At 45.3% G+C, this 24,316-nt stretch overlaps 2 protein-coding genes across 18 annotated transcripts in view; one reads left to right on the top strand and one right to left on the bottom strand.

Moving 5' to 3' along the window:
- Positions 1-13,945: 13,945 nt before the first annotated feature.
- Pdhb (pyruvate dehydrogenase E1 subunit beta) lies at positions 13,946-19,209 on the top strand. Its single transcript, XM_005077377.4, has 10 exons — positions 13,946-14,079; positions 14,156-14,209; positions 15,483-15,590; positions 15,683-15,745; positions 15,835-15,870; positions 16,189-16,474; positions 16,827-16,937; positions 17,228-17,319; positions 18,088-18,229; positions 18,475-19,209. Exons 1-10 carry the CDS (start codon positions 14,035-14,037, stop codon positions 18,618-18,620), a joined length of 1,083 nt encoding a protein of 360 aa, XP_005077434.1. The 5' UTR covers positions 13,946-14,034; the 3' UTR covers positions 18,621-19,209.
- Positions 19,210-20,159: 950 nt separating this feature from the next.
- Pxk (PX domain containing serine/threonine kinase like) overlaps positions 20,160-24,316 on the bottom strand; it is a 73,954-nt gene continuing 69,797 nt past the window's right edge. For 7 of the 17 annotated variants that reach the window (XM_040733492.1, XM_040733489.1, XM_040733490.1 and 4 more), the window contains one exon: positions 20,160-21,248. In XM_040733492.1, coding sequence (XP_040589426.1) covers positions 21,034-21,248 — 215 coding nt within the window. In that variant the 3' untranslated portion in view covers positions 20,160-21,033. Of the gene's footprint in view, positions 21,279-24,316 lie in introns of all 17 variants that reach the window. The other 10 variants (XM_040733494.1, XM_040733496.1, XM_040733498.1 and 7 more) reach the window with 3 other exon arrangements.

The following is a 24,316-nucleotide window of genomic DNA, read 5'->3' as shown; positions in this document are numbered from 1 at the left end:
GCCCTGATCAGATCAGTGTGTTCTGTGACATAACTGGAACTCGGTTAAGGAAACCTAAAAGCTTGAGTTACGACCTGACAGGTAAATGTTCGATGTTTGTTTGTTTGTTTCTGTGTTATTTGTTGTGCTGCCTGGCAAGTTCTGTGTCCTGAATTCTGTGGCAGGTTTGTGATTTTACGTTTTTGTGATTTTTATGTTTCTGTTTCTGGTTCGCTGGAAGACAATCTAAAATTGTAGAGACAGATCAAGAAGACCTTGGCAGACGTGCTATAAGTCAGATCTGGAGGAGCTGAGAGACCTCTCTGTTTCTTGGTTTCTTGTCTGGGCAGGAATCCCGCCATCTGAATCTGAATTTGGTTAAAAATCCGGCTAATTAATGCACCATCTGAATCTGAGTAGCTACTGGGGAGTTTGCCTCCCGACTGTAAATCTGAAACTTGCAAGTCTTTGAGATGGGCCCCTTTGTTTTGTCTAAGTGCTGGGTTTATTTGTTTGTCTTGTCTTGATGGTACTGGCAGTAGGGACCTAACTGGGAGGAGGCCCAACATGGGACAGATACCCTCCTCCTCTCTAGATCTCTACTGTTACCCATTGAAAGGACATGAAACAGAGGATCTGGGATCATGACTTAAAAGGTTTGAAAAAACATTTTTTCTTTCAGGAACACTGACTGCCAACGACACTCTGTGCTCACCAGCGCTGCTCCCCCTCCCTTCTAGTGTGTATACTTTAAAAAATTATATGGGTTAATAGTCATTTATGGCGAATACATGCAGCAGCTCCCATGGGCGATGGATCACCCCAGCTGCTGGCTGCGGGCCAGTACTCCCCTGATGCCTGGACACAGACTTTCTGCGCTTGCTGTGCCTCGCCTTGGGCAGCTAACAGCCAACTCAAGCAAAATGACCGAGGTACGAGTTTTAATGGGTTAATATGATGGTACTATCTGTATGTCCTCAGTAATAAGATGTCTGCTCATATCTTTTGTCCATTTTCTACTTGGATCATTTGTTTATGTCACTGTTGAGTTTTACATAGGTTCTCTGTCAGATGTGTGGTTGCTTAAACTTTTTCACATAACTTGTACCAGAAAAAAAGTACATTTTTTCCCAGCTCTTCCTGCATGGCCAATCACTGACAAAAGAGATGTGGAGTGGGAATGTACCTCAGTCTGTGGAGAAAGAGACTCCTATTTCTGACTTGCGCCTTCCCCCTTTTAAGAAGCAATAAAATCTACTCAGTCGAGTTTTCTGTTCTAAAAAAGTTATGTAACCTTTGTAATTTAGCAGACACCCAGGTGATAATCGTTTTAAGGACATAAGGGCATTTTATTTTTACTATAAGTTATCCCCTTCCCTCAGCCTAGACAGAGGGACACTCTAGTCAGCTTCTGCCAACAAACTCTGCTGCCAGACATAATTCATTTATCTTTTTGCCCTTTATTTTGGTCACTGACAGTTTTCTTCTTTCACTGGTTCTGTTATACATGTCTTGTTTGCAGAATGTCATGCCTTTCCAGGGCCCAGTAGTGTACACATTACATGCAAAAATCCTGCCTGTTCCATCTGCAGCAGATCTACATTCTTGTCACTGACAGTTTTAAATTACTGTCTCTTTAAATGCCCTGTCTATTTGCTAAGTTAAAACCAGTTACAGTCAGGCTGGACAGCTCTGAGAAAAACATCCCTCCACAGCCTCTCAGTTTAAATCCAATTCTTTAGACAGATCCTACACTGTCACTGTAGTCATACTAAGTACAAAAAACTTTTTATAACAGGGATAAACCTTACTCAGTCCCCTGTATATGTTTTCAAAGGTTAAGCTTAAAACAAACACTAAGAACAAAGTTGTCTATCCAGATTTACCTAGGCAACACTCTTAGTGCTTCCAGGGACCTACAGAATATGACATTTTAAAGTGTTAACTAAAAAACTTATAATATCAGAGAATTCCAGATCCTGACAGTGACCCAAAGTCTCCAGTGAAGATTACGAGACACCTCGATGTTTACACAACTCTGACCAGGAGGCAGGATGCCCCAATGCATACCTGCTGCCAGGACCTGGCCCAGACTGTGGACAAGCGACAGGACATTGGAGAATTGATTGTACCCTTTTGCATAGACAAAATAAGGTCAGTCTTTTCCACATCCCTCTTCCGCAGAGAGAAAAACTCTCACCTTATAGGCCTGGCAAAGATTGATGCTGTTCTTTGATGCTTCTACCTGCTAATGGAGACTTGGATATGACTAACTCTATATGGACTGGACCCTGTCATTTTTAATAGATTCAGAAACTGTATAAAATTTATCCTTCTCAGATCTCTAATAGCATTAATGGTTAAACTGCAGCCAGCTTAATAGCTCATTTAATAAAGTTCTGATAAGCTGATAGATAGAGCAATGACTACCTGCTCTTCAGTCACAAGTTCAAGGTTTTTAGATTTATTTTAGTTGTCATCTAAATATAAACTTAAAGGGCTTTTCAGCAGGCCAAAGGCACCTCTGTCCAATTTGTGCCTGACTCACTGGACAGAAGAAAAATGTACAAGCTTCTAACTCAAACCTGTAGTTTTTACTAGGACTCAAAGGTATGAGTCTGTTTCTGCGGCTTTACAGATACCTGATCTCTGCTTTTTCTACAACGTAGATTTTGGTACAGATTGATAATACTGATGTATGTCTAAAACTTTTAAGTCCTTTTATATAAGAAACTTCATATAGGCTTCAGAGGATCAAAAGTCATAAAGCTTGGATCCGTTTTTCACAGGTCAAAAGGACTCCAAATAAGTACAGCTTTTGTTATCCCACCTGTATGTTCCTGAGGATGGGACTTTTTCCGCATTGTCTTGTATCTCCTGCCCTTCCAGATCACTAAAATTGTGGGCCTAAAAGTTCTGATTAAGTTTTAACTTCTATTCCCAGTTTAAATATGTCTCAAACAGATTTCTGATTCTAGTTTCCACTTCCGGCAGACACACCCAAGCATCAATTGCTGACTACAGCCTGCTCCTAAAGACTGCGAGCTCTAGGTTTGCTATAGATATAAACCAGTCCAGTCAATGTGAACACTCCCTGTTTCTTCAACAGAGTCTGCCAACAATATACCTTTGATAAATACTGTCTAAATTCCCTCTTTGCTTTTGACTAGCATTTTAGCCTACTTGGACCCCTGACGACGACACCCCAAAGTCAGCAGGAAGTAGCACAGAAAAGAATATGTCACCCCTTTTCCCTGGTTGAGATGCTAAGTCAAAGAAAAACTCCCTTACATAGGAGACAAGATAACAATAAAAATTGTCCACTAGTAACTCAGGATTGGGTTACTTATAAGAAGAGGAAGGAATGAAAGGGGTAAACTAAACTCAAGGACTTCACTTCTAATAATCTAGAAATAAAGGGACCAGACCCTCACTCAGCCCCTGCTTTAGCAGCCATGACAGGCTACAGAAAAGACACGTAGGCCTCTGACACAAGGAAACTCTAGATCCTCTGACATCCTGGAGTCTAGGGCCAAAATTGAACACAAAGAAACTACAGAGCTTCCCCCCACACCATAGCCTCCTAGATACTTGTTTCCTGGGAACTGTTTGGCCACAAAAGAAACTCCAGGGGGGAACAAAACCTCCCCTGTAGTCTCCAGGATATAGTTCTGAAAAACTATTGGTATCTGCGTGCAACAGGCTACCTGCAAGTAACAAGACAATGCCATAGAAACCACAGAATGTTCCCTCTCAGCACTGACCAATGAAAATAATTAGCACACAGGTATTTCATGCCAAAATATGACTTTTGAGAAATTCTCCTGATTGCTCCCAAATGTCAACCAATCAGAAACCAACCTGCACCTACTGATGTAATCCTGTGACTTTTGTCTATAAAACCTAGCAGTAGACAGGGGACTTCGCTCCCTCTGGAGGCTGCTGCCACAGCTATCCAGACGGGGTCCCTGCCATGGGTGGATGAGCAATCATTAAACCTTGCTTTTGCAGTTTGGTAGGTCTTCCTGGTGGTCTCTGGGAACTTTGCAACTTGGGCACAACAGTTACAAAGGAAGAAATAAATATCTATCACAGACAAGATTATTGTTCTGCAGACAATCCCATGCAGCTGGCAAAAAGAGCTGTGGCGGATAATACAGGAGCTTATCAAAGTTGCAGGACTCAGGATTGACCCATGAAAATTAATTACATTTCTATATACAGGCAGGAAATGATTGGTAACTAAAAAAATCGAATGGCATTTGTTATAACAGCTTGAGGGAAAAACACATAGGCAAAAATCTAATAAAATGTATGGAAGTTCTGTATCCTGAAACCTACAAAATGTTGATGAAAGAAATTAGAGAGGCCGGGTGGTAGTAGCTCACGCCTTTAATCCCAGCACTGGGGAGGCATAGGCAGACGGATCTCTGTGAGTTCGAGGCCAGCCTGGTCTACAGTGAGTGCCAGGATAGGCTCCAAAGCTACAGAGAAACCCTGTCTGGAAAAACAAAACAAAAAACAAACTGTTGGGGAAGTCCTTTGTCAATAAAGCACTGTTGGCCAATAGGAATCTAGATAGGTGGGACTAGGAGTCCAGGACTCTGGGAAGGAGAAACAAGGAGAGTAGAGATGTAACACCATGGGGTAGGAAGCCCGGAAACTTCTCCAGTAAGAGAAATACTTAGGTTAACAGTTATGGGATAAATACTTAAGTCAGAGCTAGCCAGTAAGAAACAAGCAAGGCCAACAGCTTCATAATTAATATAGCCTCCTGTGTGTTTATTTGGGACTGATTCGGCTCTAGAAACAGGATGGTGGGAAGGCTTCTCTCAAGGAAAAAGCCTCCCTTTACAAATGGTTGTCAGAAGCGGGATTGAATTTCCACGCAGAATGACAAAAGCTTTAAAAGAATTTTAGAAACAAAAGAACGGAGAAAAGCACAGCTTCTTGGTAGCAGAATTTTCTCAGGTGTGCTCTATTTTGTTAGTGACAAGCAGAGACTCACGTGGCTTGCTTAAGATAGTTTTCCTGACTCAGCATAAAAAAAGAAAACCAACAAGGTTCCTTTAAGAGACTCTGCTAACAATTGAAAAGTTATATGTACAGCTGGAAGTGGCAGTGACCACATCTCTGAGCCAGCAGCTTTTGCTGGATGTCAGAGTGAGGCTAAGCTGGAATCACGCTTACGCCCGCCATCTTGGAAAAAAAAAAGTCAGTTTATAACAGCTGCAGTTTTACAGATAAGACACGTGGCCAGAAAAACATAAAAGATTTACAGTAAAGTCAGACTTGGATGAAGAAAAATCTCTAAAGGTTTACAGTGAATTTAAAAATATACGTAAGATTGAGAGAGAAGGAAGCAGCCCGGCTGTGGTGGCGCACGCCGGTAGGATTTGCTGCAGAGGCAGAAGCAGGCGGATTTCCAAAGAGAAACCCTGTCTCAGAGAAAAATAAATAAATTAAAGTAAAAGAAATAGAGTAATAATAATAGATAAATAAATAAGCCACGTAAAGATGGAAAATACACAGATACTTTACGCTATTATGTTTTTCAGTTTTTTGATTGCTCAGGAAGGAACAACTGCTAAAGTACACTTGATTATAAATGCTGCTGAATTAATCCAACTTATATCTTTTGAAAATGCCTTGACTTCAAAATTTAAGTATAAGGATGTGTTACTTGGGAAAGGAGATTTTGCTTATGTTTCTACAGAAAATGAAAAGCTGAGGATTCCTTCCAGGCTTCTGTGGTTTGACGAACCAAGACCCCCAGAAGCAGTGGACCAGGTGTTCCAATAACTGAAAGAGCTAAGATGATGCAGCTTTACAGACCACGAGAATAAGGACTTATACATGTTTCTGAGTTTTGTCATGATCCCCATGGTATGAACAGGGGCCCCTTCCAGCATGAAGCAGTTTTGAATGAGCGACGTCCTAATTCCTATCTTGTTTATAAACCTTTGTTTTCATTTAAATGGGACTGTTTATAATTGGCTAATGATCACAGCCAATCTCTTTTTAATGGTAAAAAGGGGAATTATGGTATGGGTATTGTTTTTCATTTATTGATACAAATTCAAGGTCAATTTTGTGATGTGTATATTTCTCCTCTTGATTAAGTATTGTGTTTATACTGATCTTTTAAAACATAATGCATAATTGAATGCAGACTATAGATAGTTACTTATAATAGAATTTAGTTAGGTAAGTTAGGTTTTCTAGATATACAGAAATATATTTGAGATAGACAGTCTTCAAACCTCTCAAAGACCTTTAGAAAATGACATTTAAAATGGTTTAGGGTTTTTCTTGACAATGAGAAATGTCTGCTCCTGGCATCACCAATTACGTCTGAGAGGAAGATGGGCATCGAAGAAACTTGTTATGGAGTTTGCTTTCAACATGGCAAGATTAGCCATTTGGGCAAGAAACTGTTCTTGCCTAGACTGTTTGACTGTTGTTGTATAAACTGAACATGCAGGACCCACAGGAAAGTGACTGCTGAACTCAGTCTTACAGGGTTCCTGCTTCATGGAAGAGTCTAGGAGACGTTCTGCAGGACAAAGAAAAATGACTGACAGACTGCCAATGCAGATGGACAGTTTGAAATTTCCTACTTTGCTGAGAAGTCTTCCAGACACATTGTGGCCTTATGGGCTGAAGATGGATGCCCCAACGCTACAGAGGAACTCTAGGTGACTGTCCAGGAAGCAAGATGTCTCTGTCAGTTCTAGTGTTTACATATTATCCTTCTGAGGTCTTTGATAGAGTTGAAGGCAGATAGTTATAGTTATAGCTTTCCTTAGTTATGATAAAAGATAAGCTACATATAGAACTTTGGACTCACAAGGATGGGATGGATATTTTCTTTAAATCTTGCTAAAATATTGTAACTATGTTCTTATTTGATAACTGTTCTATTATATACAATTTGACTGTGTTAAAGTTAAGACCTTTTTGTTTAAACAGAAAGGAGGAGATGTTGGGGAAGTCCTTTGTCAATAAAGCACTGCTGGCCAATAGGAATCTAGATAGGTGGGACTAGGAGTCCAGGAGGACTCTGGGAAGGAGAAACACAGGAGTTGAGATGTAACGCCATGGGGTAGGAAACCCGGAAACTTCTCCGGTAAGAGAAATACTTAGATTAACAATTATGGGATAAGCCGGGCGTTGGTGGCACACGCCTTTAATCCCAGCACTCAGGAAGCAGAGGCAGGCGGATCTCTGTGAGTTCGAGGCCAGCCTGGTCTACAAAGTGAGTTCCAGGACAGCCTCCAAAGCTACAGAAAAACCATGTCTTGAAAAAACCAAAAAAAAAAAAACAATTATGGTATAAATACTTAAGTCAGAGCTAGCCAGTAAGAAACAAGCAAGGCCAACAGCTTCATAATTAATATAGCCTCCTATGTGTTTATTTAGGACTGATTCTGCTCTGGAACCAGGCTGGCAGGAAGGTTTCTCTCAAGGAAAAGCTTCCTTTTACAACAAACATAAAAAGAAATTAGAGAGGACCTGAGTTAATGAAGACTGTGTTCATGGTAGAAAATTTTAGACAAGCTCTTAGTGGTAGAAAGAATATAGTAAGGCTGTACAGAAAACAGATGCCAAATGTACAGGCTGTACAGAAGCAGGATGCTATTGCCAAACCTACAGAGCAACCAAAAGCTCTACCATTAAAATGGCTGACAGATGAACCCGTCTGGGTGGGTCAATGGCCTATGACATCTGAGAAGTTAGAGGCTTTGGAGAAGTTAGTTCAGGAACAGTTAGATGCTGGACATATTGAGGAATCAACTAGTGCATGGAATTCACCTGGTTTTGTTGTCAAGAAGAAGTCTGGTAAGTGGAGAATGGTTACTGATCTTAGAGCCATCAACAAGGTAATTCAGCCTATGGGGTCTCTACAACCTGGGATGCCATTACCTTCTCTAATACCTAAGGATTGGCCAATTATAGTTATAGACTTAAAAGATTGCTTCTTCACCATACCATTACAAGAAAACTATAGAGAAAAGTTCGCCTTCCCGGTACCTACCTATAATAATTCCCGTCCGTACAGAGATTCCAGTGGAAGGTACTACCTCAAGGTATGTTAAACAGCCCAACTTTGTGTCAATATTTTGTGAATAAACCTCTAGAAATAATTCGTAAAAAATTTCCACATTCGTTAGTATATCATTATATGGATGACATATTATTGTCTGATTCAAATAAGGATACTTTGGAAAAGATGTTTGAAGCAGTAAAGAAAACTTTGCCTCGCTGGGGATTACAAATTGCCCCAGAAAAAATACAAAGAGGAGATTCTATTAACTATTTAGATTATAAAATAGATGCTAAGAAAATTAGACGGCAGAAAGTACAGATCAGAAGAGATCGTTACCAGACTCTTAATGATCATCAAAAACTATTTGGAGAAATCTCTCAATTACAGACAATTATTGGTGTAGAAGGGCATGATTTAAAACACCTGAAAATGGCTTTAAAAGGAGATAAAGACCTAAACAGCCCACCAGTACTATCAGCTGAGGCTGAAAAAGAATTAGAATGGGTAGAAAAGAGAATATTAGAAGCACATGTGGACCGTGTGGATCCAAATCTGGACTGTATTCTGGTTATTTTACCAACTAGAGAATACCCCTCAGGAATATTAATGCAGAGGGAAGACATCATTCTAGAATGGGTATTTCTGCCACATAAACAGAATAAAAATTGAAAACATATATAGAAAAGATCTCTGATTTGATATTAAAAGGTAAGTTAAGGCTTCGTCAACTGACTGGGAAGACCCAGCTGAAATTATTGTACCTTTAACGAATGAGGAAATTTCCTCCTTGTAGAAGAGTAATGAGTATTGGCAAATAGCTTGCAGTGACTTTTTGGGAAGTATTAGTAATAACTATCCAAAACAGAGAGAATCAAATTCATAAAGAAAACAATTTGGATTCTTCCACGTATCGTGAGGCAAACACCTATTTCTGTAGTTCTTACCTTCTACACGGATGCAAACAAATCAAGTAAGGCAGGGTATAAATCAGGACATATAAGTAAAGTAGTTCAAAGCCCTTACAATTCCATACAAAAGGCAGAGTTATATGCCATTCTCATGGTACTTAAAGACTTTACAGAGCCTCTCAATATAGTCACGGATTCTCAGTATGCAGATAGAGTTGTCTTGCACATTGAGACTGCAGAATTTGTTCCTGATAATACAGAATTAACCTCATTGTTTTTACAATTGCAGGAAATCATCAGAAACAGGACTCATCCTATATATATAACACACATCAGATCCCATACAGGTCTGCCAGGTCCTCTGGCACAAGGCAATGATGAAATTGATCGTTTATTAGTAGGTAATGTGTTGGAAGCTTCAGAATTTCATAAGAAACACCATGTTAACAGCAAAGGTTTAAAGAAGGATTTTTCTATCACCTGGCAACAAGCCAAAGAAATAGTAAGAAATTGTCCCAGTTGCTCATTCTACAATCAAACTCCATTACCAGCAGGTTGTAATCCTAAAGGTATTCACAGAAATGAACTTTTGCAAATGGATGTATTTCATTTCCCAGAATTTGGCAGTTTGAAATATGTATACCATACCATAGACATGTTCTCAGGCTTCCAATGGGCTATTGCCCTCAGCTCTGAAAAAGCTGATTCTGTTATTACACACCTCTTAGAGGTAATGGCTGTTATGGGTATACCTAAAACAATAAAAACTGACAATGCTCCAGCATATGTCTCCAGTAAATTGGAACAATTCTTCAAATATTATAATATAAAACATGTAACTGGTATACCTTACAATCCCACAGGACAAGCGGTAATTGAAAGATCTAACCGAACCTTAAAAGAGATGCTTCATAAACAGCCAGGGAAAACAAAGACATCTAAACACAGGTTACATAATGCTTTACTAACGTTGAATTTTCTTAATGCTGATGAAAAAGGACAAACTGCAGCAGAAAGACACTGGACTACAGAGAAGACTTCTGAACTGAACCAACAGGTGTATTTTAAGGATGTTATGACCTCAGTCTGGAAACCAGGATATGTGTTACGTTGGGGAAGGGGTTTTACTTTTGTTTCCACAGGAGAAGAAAAGGTTTGGGTTCCATCAAAATTAATTAAAATTCGATCAGAACAGACGACATCTCAGGAGGAGGAAGATAACAGCTCATCTACAAATTCATATTCCACCATGGGTAAAGTGACCTCCTAAAAGGAAAGAGAAGTGTTTTGTTTTGTCTTCACAGGTAAACTCAGCAAAGAATACTGGACATATGGATTCCTGTAGAAGAATGAATAGCTACCCTGAGGACCATCAAACAAATAGTAACTCAGTATGGTATCAAAATCTAAATCTCTCTATATTGTTTTTCATAGTACCCTTTTATCTTTATTTCTTCACATACCTCAGTCCCCATTCATTTAACTGAAGCTGGCTTTGGAGTTGGATTGGCTCTCCTACTCTAAATTCAAGCATATTATTTAAATAAAATTCAGAATTTCTGTATTATATCAAAGAGCCATTGATATAAGACAGAAGAAAATAAAATTAGGGACTGTTATCTGTGGATTTCTTTTTCTGAAAAGTCTAATTTCCTTCAGGTTTACCATCTTCCCTATTGTCACCTCTCCCAGTATGCATACATATAAAAATTAAAATATTTCTTTGTTAACATTAACGTTTGAGTTTTCCAGAGAACAAGGGATTTCCTGACAGCAATCTTCAACAGCTTCAGAAAGAAAATGAGGATCCACTTCCTTGACTTCACCTGATCAACTGGAGGCATCTGAACTGCCCCACATCATTGACTCCACCTGACAAGCACTATCCTGAAACTGGCTTGAAACTACATCACTCTACACAACTCCGGACCAAGAAACTGAAACAGCACACCTTCTACAATCTGGCCAGAGCTTCAGATGAGAGCTTCAATCAACACTAGAACCCCAGTCAGGAACTTCAATCAAGCATCTCCTGCCATACAGAGACTGTCTGATCTACAGAGATTTTGTTATACTAACATTTTTCTTCTCACAGGTCCCCATGAGATTATCATTGTCCCATCTCAGCAGGAAGTAATTTTGAGAATTCCACGTCCCCTCTCCCTACTATTGCTATTATAGGATAGTTTACACCTGTTAGTGTTAGTTTTCAATTATTTTAGAGTTGGGATTGGAAGGAGGTGTTCAGATTTGGGTGTTTCTTTCAGATAAGTTTAGGTTTAGATAGGATAGATGTTTGATACAATTTGTTCATTGACACAAGTTAGTTGTCCTTTTTAGACTAAAAGGGGAATTGTAGGAGGAAGCCTGTGTGCCGCCATTAACCATGTGACTTACTAGAGGCGCATACAGATGAGGTAATAAAAGGGCAGTTTACCACACCACTAACCACACCCACTTTAGGCATGACTAAAGACGTATACGGATGGACGTAAAGACGTATATGTACGTAGGCGGTGAACTACGTCACTAGCCAGGCCCACTTTTGGGCATGGCTAGGGGGGCGTTACGGGGGAAGGCATAAAAGACAGTACACAGGAAGTCTTGGTCTCTTTCCCCCCCCCCCCCGGAGTTCGGCTTCCCGTTTGGCAGCGGAAAACTACTTGGCTCATCTGGGTTACTTGTTTGGTATCTTGTGAGTAATTTCTACAAAATACTTAGTTTTACTTTCAGTAAGTGTGTCGCTTATCGTTACAGCATCATTTGAAGCATCAGGAAGTTCAACATCATCCTTAACTATGTAGTCGGTTTGAGTATAGTTTAAATTATATTAGACCCCATCTCAAAGAGAGGAAACAAAAATAAAATGTAAAAGTTGCTATGCAGCTATACACACCCATATCTCAGTGGAAGAGAAATGGGTTCCCAAATAGACCCACTGAATATGGCCAGCCGGGCCCACTGGTTGACAAACTTGCAAAAGTGGCTGAGTAAAAATAGAGGTTTCACAAACGATGCTGAAAAAGTTAGGTATTCACACAGAAAAGACTTGGACCTATACCTTATACTTTAAAAATGGGATCATGTATCTACTTTCAAAACTTTCAAAGGAAACCTTAAAACTTAGTGTTGGCAAAGCATTCATAGCATGAGTGCATGTGTGTGTTTTGAAATGAAGTCTTGCTATGTAGTCCAAGACTCCAGGTTCTTAGCCTCTTGACAGCTGGGGTTATAGATATGCATCACCACACTCAGCCTTCAAAAATCACTTTTAAAACTAAAACTAAAGGATAATAAAAGGTAAATTCAATCCCTGTACTTGGGAGGCAGAGACAGGTAAGTGAGTTCTGGGACAGCCAGGGTTACACAGAGAAACCCTGTCTCGGGAAAACAAAAACAAAAAACATTTCATGGAAGTCTTTCAAAGCAGGGAAGATTAAAAAGTCCTTGTGCTAAGCACAAGTTTTTACAGTATTTAACAGAAACTATCTATATTTGCCATTTCTTTCTATCTTTGATTTTTCGAGACAAGATTTCTTTACTGCCCTAGCTGTCTTGGAACTCATTCTGTAGGTGAGGCTGTCCTCAAACTCAGAGATCCACCTGCTTCTGCCTCCTGAGGGCTGGGATTAAGGGCTTGTGTCACATGGCCCATCTCATAGTTGGTGTTTCTTACAAAGTGGCCACCTGATGGCAGCAGTGAGGGAGATCTGGAAGGGGCTGATCCCAGATCCCATAGCTCAGTGTCCGTTTTCCATTTACAGATGAGACAGAATACAGAAAACAAAGACCACATCTAAGCAGCTATTCCCAAATTCCATCTCTAGCCCTACCAAGTCTTTAGGCTTCAGACTTCCTCTCCAATCTGGGTATTGAGTGAGAAAAATTTTAAAAAGGACTCGACTGCTGCTAGGTATGGTGAAGGAAGTTTAGTAGAGATGTGTGGGAGCGCGCATCCGGGAGGCAGAGACACCTGGGAGAGTCCAGAGTGGACATGCCCAGACTGAGCTGGGCCATGTGAGGAGAGGAGGGGAAGACAGGGGAACCAGGTGTTGCAGCGAGGTAAGAAAGGGCCGGTTATCAAGAGGTCTGGATTATATAGGAAAGAGCCTCTGGGGGTTAGGGCACCTCAGCCCTTGGGCTGGAAAGTTCAGGGTAGGGGGTAGGGTATGCTGACACACCAAGTCACTCAAAGGGACTGAAGGATGCTGGAAGGACCTTGCAGCCAGGCTCACTTTGATATATTAAAGAGGTGAACCACAGCCGTCTGTCCCACGTTTGAGACTTAGGTTTGCCATCTAAAACCAGCATGATCAGGACAACTTCCACACATCTTCATGCCTAGGTGGAGATAAAACAACAGCAACAACAAAACAGGAACCACCTGCAATCACTTAGGAAGCGTACAACGCAGTACTTGGCACACGGTGGACGGCCAGGCAGGCATACGTGAACGTTGTTGTTTAGAGCCAAGGGACCGCGCCCATCCAAAGGCAAGGGCTCTCCCAGGTATCTCTATAATAAACGTTCTCCTCCACCAGACCGAGGAGCAGTCGCGTCCACCGTCCCCCTCCACTGCACGGCGGGCAAGGGCCGCCCCCGTGCTACTCAAGGCCTGCAGAAGGGTGGTGGTGGATCTAAGCGCCCTGCACCCTCGCTCCGGCCGCACCGACGGTCTCAGCACGTGGGCGGGCAGCAGCCAGGGGTGTGTGCCGGGCGTGCTAGCCGCTGCCCCGGCGGCCGGGTAGCCGGGCGGCCGGCAAAGCGTTCTCGAGGGCTCCTGAGTCAGAGAGCATCAGCTGCCGCACCCCGCCTCCTTCCCCGGGCTCTGGCCGGGCGGGGCCCGCTGACGTCGCAGCCTTCCGTTGGCCACGTTCGCAAGACCGAGGGGCGGGGCCCTTTTTGGCATCGCGCCGTCTGGCGATTGGCTTCCTCGGGAAGGCGGGGCGCTGAGTCGCCGCTCCCCATTGGCTTCTCCCGGCGCTGGGCGGGGGCGGGGGCGGGTCCCGAGGTCGCCCCGCCCCCCGCCGTTGGTTGCGCGGGGCCGGGCGTGCGGCGCTTGTGCTGTCATTCCGGCGGGTAGAGGACACGGGCAAGATGGCGGCGGTGGCGGCCGGTGTGGTGCGGGGGCCCTGGCGGCAGGTGTGTAGCGGCCCCCGCGGGCCCGGGGCGGCCCCGGGACCCCCCCTGAACCTCTCTCTCTCTCTCTCCCCGCCAGGTGTCTGCACTGGTGAAGAGGCGTTTCCACCGCTCGGCGCCCGCCGCGCTGCAGGTAACCGTCGCCGACGCGGAGCAGGGCCATCGGGCCGGGCGGGCGGGCGGGCGGGCGGGCGTCCTCGGTTCCGGGGCGGGCGGGCGCAGGCCCGAGGCGGCATCGGGGACCCTGGCGGCCGAGCCCTGGTCGAGCCGATGGCACTCTGCGCCCCCGCAGGCCCAGCGCTTTCCCTGACTCCCGAAATTGCGGTCAAACGCAACTGGGAAACCTGGCGTTAACGCGCCGCGTTCGGTGGCCTCGGCTGCACGCACACTGTGCACGCTGCTCGTTTCTAGAACCTTTTTCTTTTTGGGGGGGGGGGATCACCCGAAAACGAGAACGCTGGCGGTTCCGCGCTGACTCACAGGACTCCCAAGTGCTGCGTTACAGACCATTTTGTTTTTGTGTTTTTTTTCTGGCGTCACGACTTGGCTCGACCCCGCAGTGTTGTGGGAGCTGAGTGCTTGGTTTCTTCGGTGTCTGCCCGGCTTCTTTTACTCTCCTCACAGTAGCGTCGAGGTTCGCCTGTACCGTGGACAGACAGACATGGGAGTTTGCGCCTCCGGAGGGTTGAGTCGTAGTAGCCTTTGTAGGTTTTTATACGTCTGCTCGGGGATGGATGGACATTTGGGGCTTGGCCCTCCCCCGTCTGGGTTTGCGGTGGTGGCTGAGAACCACGGGCTGCAGACACAGCTCTTTGGCTGGGGGACTTCACCATTCTGCGTGTTAAAGGGACGGCTCCTGCATTGCGGGTGCCAGGGGTTGGGCACCAGTGAGCGCTTACTACTCATCCTTGGTTAGACTTCCTTGCCGGTTCTCTGCCTCTTAGTATTTATCGTTCCAAGGGCAGTGATGGACACAGCCTAGCACGCGCTCGACTTAGGAAACTGCCCTCGAGACAGGTTAGGGCCCCATCAGGTGTGCGTCAAGCAGTGCAACCAAAGTGTTCTGTAAGTTTTCAGAGTGGATTAGTGGCAGAAGTGTTGCTTTTCAAGTTGTTGGAACTTTAATTTGTATGCTACGCATTTTTCTGCTTTGTGTATGTGTGGGCAAGCACATGTGTGCACTTGAGGAGGTCAGTGTCCTCCTTCCACTGTGTGTGACCGGGATGGAAGTCATCCGACTTGGCCCTCTGGCCTCCTGAGATTCTTGGAACTTTCAAGGGAATTGCCTGCTTGAGTGTTAGTTACGCCTTGTGTTGTGGGCAGCCTAGGTAAGTATGAAGAAGGGGACTTCCATAGTATCTAAATAATCCTTTGGCTTATTTCCTGTTTATATACCCCTGTGACAGTTGACAGTTCGTGAAGCTATTAATCAGGGTATGGATGAAGAACTAGAAAGAGATGAAAAGGTGTTTCTGCTTGGGGAAGAAGTTGCCCAGTATGATGGTGCATATAAGGTAACTGAAATAGGTAAACTTACATAGAATTTAAAAGTACCCATTTTTCTTGACAAACACTGGGAAGTCATGGGGTTAAATCTTCATTGTAGGTTAGCAGAGGCCTATGGAAGAAGTACGGTGACAAGAGGATCATAGATACCCCCATATCAGAGGTGAGCCTTCCAGGCCAGCTGTGAGAAGCTAGCTGAGTATTGAGGGTTAATTCTATGGATGTTTTCTTAGTTTGCTGTTTATTTTACAGATGGGCTTTGCTGGAATCGCTGTTGGTGCAGCTATGGTATGTACTATTATTTATGAAGGTCATCTAAGGAGATTTCCTTTAATATTATCTTCTGAGAATGTTTGAGCTGGGCACGGAGGCACTCACCTTTAACCTAATGCCAGCACTTGGGAAGCAGAGACAGGCAGATCTCTGAGTCCAAGGCCAACCTAGTCTACAGAGTGAGTTCCAAGACAGCCAGGACTACAAGGAGAAATCTTGTTTTGAAAAACCAAGGAAAGAAAGAAAATATCGTTTGTAATATCGGGAGTGGAGTGGTTATTTAGAACTCTTGCTCTGTTCAGGGTTCTTAACATTGTTGTTTCTACTTGACAGGCTGGGCTGCGGCCCATCTGTGAATTCATGACCTTCAACTTCTCTATGCAAGCCATTGACCAGGTTATAAACTCAGCTGCTAAGACTTACTACATGTCTGCCGGCCTCCAGCCTGTGCCCATAGTATTCAGGGGGCCAAATGGTGCCTCAGCAGGGGTAGCTGCTCAGCACTCACAGTGCTTTGCTGCGTGGTATGGGCACTGCCCAGGTTTAAAAGTGGTCAGCCCCTGGAATTCCGAGGATGCCAAAGGACTCATTAAATCGGCCATTCGTGACGATAATCCAGGTCAGCACGCTAACACTAAAAACTGACATGAACTCTTTGCATATGAGGGTCAGAGCATCTAGTGAGTGTGTAACGTGCTAATGACTTACAGACAGTAAAGACAGTGGAAGTTTGCTTTTCTTTCTCACGGTAAGGTGCTGGTTACGGACTTGGTACCCACACCATTGGCTTAGCCTTAGCAGATAGAGTCATATTGACCAAGCTGCACTGTCAGCATGTAACCTACCCTGAAGAGACAAGGCTTCAGAAGATGAATGATGTTGCTGTATGTGCATTCTTAGCCATTTCGTCTGTAGTTGTGTTGTTTTGGTGGTGGTTGTTTGTTTATTTGAGAACTTACAATGTCTTGCAGTGGTGATGCTAGAGAATGAACTAATGTATGGAGTTGCATTTGAACTTCCTACAGAAGCTCAGTCAAAAGATTTTCTCATTCCTATTGGAAAAGCCAAAATTGAAAGGCAAGGTAAGAGCACCTTAGTACATATTTACCATTATTGTTACTGTAGCCCTTGGGTCTGCATAGGTTAGAAGTTAGCCTTGTAATTTGACTTAAAAAGTGAAGGATAAATGAGCCCAAGTTAGCCTTTTCCGAATCCCTGTCTGGTACATGTGTATTTCATACCAGGAATACAACATTGCTTAGCTCACTGAAATAAGGTGAATATACAGACCTTATATCTGCATCTGCAGGCTGCAGAATCACCAGTGCTACATTAGTTCCCTGACTTCTACTCTGTGGCCCCTTCATTTCAGGGACCCACATCACTGTAGTTTCCCATTCAAGACCAGTGGGCCACTGCCTAGAAGCTGCAGCAGTATTGTCCAAGGAAGGGATTGAATGTGAGGTGAGTATACACACACACACACACCCATTCTTTAAGTCAGAGACTCCTTTTAACACTCAGGGTTGGTGCCAGGTGGTGGTGGCGCACTCCTTTAATCCAAGCACTCAGGAGGCTGAGGCAGGATGACCACGTTTGAGGACAGTGGGCTACACAGTGAGACCTTGTCTAAAACAAAACGTAATGAACTTACAGTTCAAATAGAAACCCGTATTCCCATCACAGGAAGCTTTGCTCACCTATAGGACTCACTCACCCTTCTTGGTTCCATCATCTTTTATCAAATAAATAGTTGGGTGCTTAACGTGCACCAGTCACACCCTGTGGAGCGCACTCTCTGTCATCCTCATTCCATAGCTCATGAAGCACAGTAAACAGCCCTTTCCAAGGGGGACTCCTTGGTATGCAGGGATTAGACTCAGTTACTTCTGAAGCCCAGTCCAAGACTGGGTCTTGTGATGTGTGGTTGAATGTGCATGCGTGTGAGGAGTTGGGGTGGTCTCGGGTTTCTTGTGCAACTGCTCTCCACCTGTTTCTAGAAATGCTCTCTTGGGCTGGAGAGATGTTTCAGAGGTTAAGAGCACTGGCTGCTCTTTCAAGTTTGCACTACTATACTGTTTTTCATGTAGTCTCTATGATTGTGTACCTATTGATAGGTGGGCTCAATTCCCTAGATCCAGAGATTAACAAAAACAAAAAAGTGATGGTTTTGGGTCAAGGCTGTATTTGTCTCTTGGATCCTATAAAGCCTATTTACTGCATTGTCTTTAGGTAATAAATATGCGTACTATCAGACCAATGGACATGGAAGCCATAGAAGCCAGTGTCATGAAGACAAATCACCTTGTAACTGTGGAAGGAGGCTGGCCCCAATTTGGAGTGGGAGCTGAGATCTGTGCCAGAATCATGGAAGGTATTTCAAAGAAACATTCCAGGAAACAGTCCAGCGTGGCAAACAGTGTGTTTGTGTCGTTGAATACCAACTGGAAAAGACCAAGCTAGGGGTGACCAATTTGTTAGTCTAGGGTTTCTGACTTCAGGTAAATGTTTGAGAAATTCAAGTCAAAAGCAGTGCCCTATAACTAGGGTTCATTTATTACCTTGTTTTCTCTTCCTAAGTCTCAAAGCAGCCTCTCAGGTGAGCTTTCTCTTCCCCAGGCCCTGCATTCAATTTCCTTGATGCTCCTGCTGTTCGTGTCACTGGTGCTGATGTCCCTATGCCTTATGCAAAGATCCTAGAAGACAACTCCATACCTCAGGTCAAAGACATCATATTTGCAATAAAGAAGACACTGAATGTCTAATTTGGACTTTGAATAGCAAGTCATTGAAATTTATTTAAAATTGTTACTGGGACTTCATCTGATGTGTACTGAGAAACATTTCCTGGTTATAGTTAGTGCTACCACAGCAGCAGGTGTCTGCACTGCTAAGTTTAAATATGCTTATGCGCGGAAAACTCCACTCCCCACCCTAGATGCTATACTTTTTGTCTGTTACGGTTGGCCTAGTCTTTGAATAAGATTAATATTTATTTTTTCCCTCTCTCACTACAAGGGGCAAGAGTCCTGATGAAAGATATGTAACAGTTCTGGCTATCTGGGTACTCACTGTGTAGACCAGGCTGGCCTCAAACACCAGAGATCTGCTTGCCTCTGCCTCCCGAATGTTACGATTAAAGGCGTGCGCTGACACCACTGTTGTAACCCAGGCACACCTGGCCCCGCCTCTCACCCACTTGCACACGGCCGGTGTATGGACCCTGGGTTTTAAAAGAAAGGCCCCGCCTACTTCCATTCTCTGTCCCTCTTTCCTGCTGTCTCCCTCTTCTCTTCTGTCCTCTGCCTCTTTACCTCCCCCCATCCTTCCCTTTCTAATAAAACTTCTCACTGAGCTCTGTCTGCCTGGTGTGTTTGTCCCTCCGCCTCGGTCACCCTCTCCTGCTACAGGTTCTGCCAAGGTTCCCCTCGGGCTTTATCATCACCACCACCCAGGGGATAACTTTTTATGTTAGTGAAAGAACGGATGTGGAAGTCTTGGAGTACTATTAAGAAATAGTGTTAAATGGAAAATAACTTCATATAACTGTATAAAGCAAATGTAGTCTCCTTAGCTTTTGAAAGGATTTCACTGTATCCCTGGCTGGCCCAGAACTATCTGTAGACCAGAATCTCATAGAGATCCACCTGCCTCTGCAACCCACGAGCTGGCACTGAAGGTGTGTGCCACCACACCCTAACTGAAGGTTGTGTTGTTAAATTTCCAGGGCCATATGCATGTTAGCCAAGTGCTCTACTACACCCCTACCCCTAATATGTGCTTTTATTCATATCTGAAACTACCCAAAACTGAAAGACCTGAAAGCAGAGACACCCGGACCCAGGTCTCCACCTGACATCAGCTGGGCGCTAGTCCAGACAGCTCCGCACACGGCCTCGCGGCTCATGTATTTACTTCAGTCAGTAGAGGAGGATGACCCACCTCCCTCCACCACGCTTAGTTGATGCAGTGCTGGTAGCAAGTCAGCACTTCCCGGGTGCCGTATAAGCACTTTGTCAGCTGAGTTGCGGCCCCAGCGTGGGCCTTTGGAAATGAAAAAGGTTCATGTCAGGTGCTCCTCACGGTGGCAAAAGCAGATGTGTCATATGAGCCTTTTTAGAACTTGGTGGAAAAGACTGCTTTAAAATAAGTTATGAAAGCGTACTGAGGTCTCTCCACAGTGAAGGTTTTAGCGATTGTAAAGGAGGTGAGGAGACAGGGTAGGAGGAGTATGCTTTGACACTACACTTTTTCACAAAATATACTGTACAAGTTCTCACCTGAAATATCCAGCAAAGTCAACATGTTTTCACATGATTTATTTTAATACAAAATACAGCTGAGTATGTATCACAGATTACATGAAATTATATACAATGACATTCTTTCTGCATAGTAACCAACACTGATGTGTGCATTTGAATTTTAAAATGGATTTTTTAATAATCCTTTAAAGTGCAATTTAAAGGTTTAAGCAAATCACAGAATGAAAGGTTTCTAATAACCGAATAACATCAAAAAAGATGCCGAAGTTGGATAAATCAAATAGAAGTGATTGCCATAGACCAGATTCACTTGTAATGATGACTCTCCCTCTATCCCAACCTGGACTTACGAGGACTGAGACAATGTCTTAACTGGCAAGAGATTTTTCTGTGGTTAATGTTTCTGTCTGTTTTGGTACATCCTAACTGAAGAGACTATGGAATCCAGTGTGACTGCTCTCAACCACCGTGAGATTCCTTCCCCTGCCCTTGGAAAGAGAATGAAGAGAGCTCTTGCCTCTGCCTCAGCAGTGTGACGGCCTTGTTACAGTGTTAGCGGCTGAGGTGAACTACCTAAGAAACAACCACAGAAGCTTCAGAGAATGACCTAGGAGAACACTTCTGATGGAGTAGGAGGGTCGCAATAGGCCAGTCACTGTGTGACAGAACATTGCCACTGCTTATGCTTCTCTGTCGTTTTCCTTTAGCTGGTGAAAATAATGACTCCCACGCGCTGCTGCCCCCAAAGGAAGCCCATCAGAGTCACAGGGAGCAAGTGTTGAGGAGCAGTGCTGGCCCCCCTCGTCTCACCCTGGAGCCTGGCTGTGCTGGCTCTGCAGGACTCGCCTAGGAAGAGGGACTTAGGCGGAGTGCAACAGCCAAGAGCTCGCCCTCCTGGTGTAAACAGGAAGCGTCAGCCGATCCTAGGCGCACTGTGGTCACAGGTTTCGGCTTTCCTCAAAGTTCCCTTTTGGAAATTCTGGATGGAGCTGAGCAAGGCCCCGCGGTTCACGCCGTTCACATCCTGGGGCAGGAGCGGGACAGGCATCTCCGTGCCTGAGGTCGAGGGCCCTGCTGGTGGAGGCGGAGGAGGAGGAGGAGGAGGTGGAGGGGATGCAGAAGATAGCCCTGCGGAGGAGACCGGAGGTCAGTGCTCGCCTTCCCACGGCCCTGCATGCTGCTGCTTCTGGGGCCGGGGCAGAGTGGACTCTGGGAGACTAAATGTTCTCAGTGGGGCCAAGAGCCCAGGCTTCAGGGTGTTTTGAAACATTAAAGAAAAAGAACCCGAAGCGACAAGGGGGATTTAAAGGTGGTCATCTCTTTCAAATGGGTGTCAGCCTGCATTCCTAGCAGGTCAGCTACCTACTGAGTACACAGGGTGAGACAGGTATCTGCATGCCAAGCTGGGCCAAAGGGACGGAACAGTCCCTAGCTGTTTCCTCACACGGTTGGAAGACTGACTAGACTAGGCCAGCAAGCCCCAGGGACCTGTCACTGCCTCCCTAACCTTGCAGTTTTACAAGCTTGCTGCTGCTCCTGACTGACTGTTTCTTTTGGGTGCTGAGAATCCAAACTCAGATCCTGCAAGCATTGTGACAAGATCTGCAGCACCACAAAGCCGCATCTTCACTTGAAAAGCCTGGATTGTGGTAAAAGATCCAGAGCCTAGTGGCAAAAAGCCTTAAGGTTAAGTGTGTGGAAAGCAAGCTGTTTGACTTTAGGAGACACAGAACTTTTTGACAAAAGCAGGAGTGACATCTGTTGGCCTGTTACAGAGTAAGCCACTCAGGATTCTCAACAAGGAGCCGACGCCAGCTGCTTACGGGCATTTTGAATCTGTTTTGAATGATCTCCTGTTGGGCTGAATTAAAGAAACATAAAATGCTAGTGCTTGTCAGCAGGAATTTGGAGAAAGGGATCTCTCCCTGGCAATGGCATTCTCAAGAGGAAGCCTAACCCAAGAACAGAAGGCGTCCACGCGGGTGTGTGTTTGTGCCTGCGCATCAGGATCCTGGACAAAGAAAGGGAAGTTGGGTATCATGCTGGAGTATGTGTGGAGCTCAAAGGACAAGGTGTGGCAGTCAGTGGACCACATAGGTCCTAGAGGCTGCTCAGTTAAGGCTGCAGGGCCTGCACCTTTGCCTGCTGATCATCTAGCCATTCCTAAAGCTCTTATCTTTGTTCCTCCTTTAAATCACTAGGTAACTTGTCCTTTCCAAAGCAGTGAAACATCACCGCTGTACTAGACTAACGTGTGGCCGTTATGAACAGTGTGGTCTTCTAAGACCCTACTTGTCTGTTGTTACCACGCGGCTCTGAGGGGCAGGAATAACAGGAAGACACCCTGACCATGGTGGATGAGGCCACTATAAATACTCAGTAGGTATCTCCTTCCTCTAAGCAGTTCGCAAACCCACTCACCTTCTTTATACCTTTACCAACCCAAGGCAGCTGGAAGTAAAGAGTCACACAAATGCACACTCACGCTCTGCAACCATGGAATTCTCCAATAGTGACAGCACAGCAATGCAAAGATGAAATGCGGACAGACCGATGAATGAATTTCAGTTAGGATTTATGCAGGATGGGTTACGGGGACATCCTGGCTTTCCACCACGGGGCTATAATGGACGGTAACCTGCGGTGACTGCTGAGGTACGAAGCCCAGGTGGTGTGCGTCTACCCTCACTCCACTTGAGGCATATGAGCAATGACGGTGACATGCTGCAGTGGGGAGGGCTCTCGAAGCTCCGGAAACCCAGACTCTTGTCTGGTGGCATGCAGTACCAAGGCTACCAGAGGAAGAAGCTCTGCCCATGTGGGGTTAGTGCTACTGAGAGAGCACACACTAGGCACTGTGCCAATGGCCAGGGAAGGGCGGTAGAAGCAGTGTTAGCTTCGGGGTCAGTGTAAACCCGACCAGGAGCTGAGGTTTCCCCGCCCCAGATTTGTGCCCAGGCCCCTGGCTGAAGAATCACTGCAGGGCTAAGGCTCAGAAGACAGGTCTGGAGAGCAGCGGCACTGGGGACTACGGCATGCCTGAAACTGACCATCCTGAGAGCGGCTGCCCTCCACTCTAGGGTTTGGGAAGGCTAAAGAAAGGCCCACAGGCTTGAATTCATGAGTGTGGCAGCAGCCTCGGCACACAGTTTGTCTTCAGAGGAACAACCCTTGACTCTGGCCTCACAATCTCACATATACTTCCAGAGTTTGGGAGTTAGGAACAGTTTCAGGGTCTTCATTTGCTAAGTGAAGCTAAACTATTACGTAATGAAGCCCTCAAGAGGTTGGTGTACCAATACAGCATCTGACATATCATGGCTGTGAGAAGAGGAGTTGCTCATCCCAGTGGGGGAAGCAAACGCCCTGAGGCCTGCTCACCAAGAGCAAACACCCTGAAGCCTGCTCACCGGGAGCAAACGCCCTGAAGCCTGCTCACCGGGAGCAAACACCCTGAAGCCTGCTCACCGGGAGCAAACGCCCTGAAGCCTGCTCACCGGGAGCAAAGGCCCTGAAGCCTGCTCACCGGGAGCAAAGGCCCTGAGGCCTGCTCACCGGGAGCAAACGCCCTGAAGCCTGCTCACCGGGAGCAAACGCCCTGAGGCCTGCTCACCGGGAGCAAACGCCCTGAAGCCTGCTCACCGGGAGCAAACACCCTGAAGCCTGCTCACCGGGAGCAAACACCCTGAAGCCTGCTCACCAAGAGCAAACGCCCTGAGGCCTGCTCACCGGGAGCAAAGGCCCTGAAGCCTGCTCACCAAGAGCAAACGCCCTGAGGCCTGCTCACCGGGAGCAAACGCCCTGAAGCCTGCTCACCAAGAGCAAACACCCTGAGGCCTGCTCACCGGGAGCAAAGGCCCTGAAGCCTGCTCACCGGGAGCAAACGCCCTGAAGCCTGCTCACCGGGAGCAAAGGCCCTGATGCCTGCTCACCGGGAGCAAACACCCTGAGGCCTGCTCACCGGGAGCAAAGGCCCTGAAGCCTGCTCACCGGGAGCAAATGCCCTGAAGCCTGCCACCGGGAGCAAACGCCCTGAAGCCTGCTCACCGGGAGCAAAGGCCCTGATGCTCCCTGGACTGCAGCAGGCCTCGCCTTGGTGTGTACACTAAGGCACAGAAGGCCTGAACCCAACCTCCATGGGACGCTGTAAGATGAGGGGAGGCCCTTAGAAATGAAGGGCAAAAGCAGAAGAGGCA

This window comes from Mesocricetus auratus, unplaced genomic scaffold, assembly GCF_017639785.1.
Source record: "Mesocricetus auratus isolate SY011 unplaced genomic scaffold, BCM_Maur_2.0 Super-Scaffold_100031, whole genome shotgun sequence".
In the NCBI taxonomy this organism is placed as follows: Eukaryota; Metazoa; Chordata; class Mammalia; order Rodentia; family Cricetidae; genus Mesocricetus; species Mesocricetus auratus.
The sequence above is the reverse complement of the archived record's forward strand: the minus strand, read 5'-3'. Positions and strand labels throughout refer to the sequence as shown.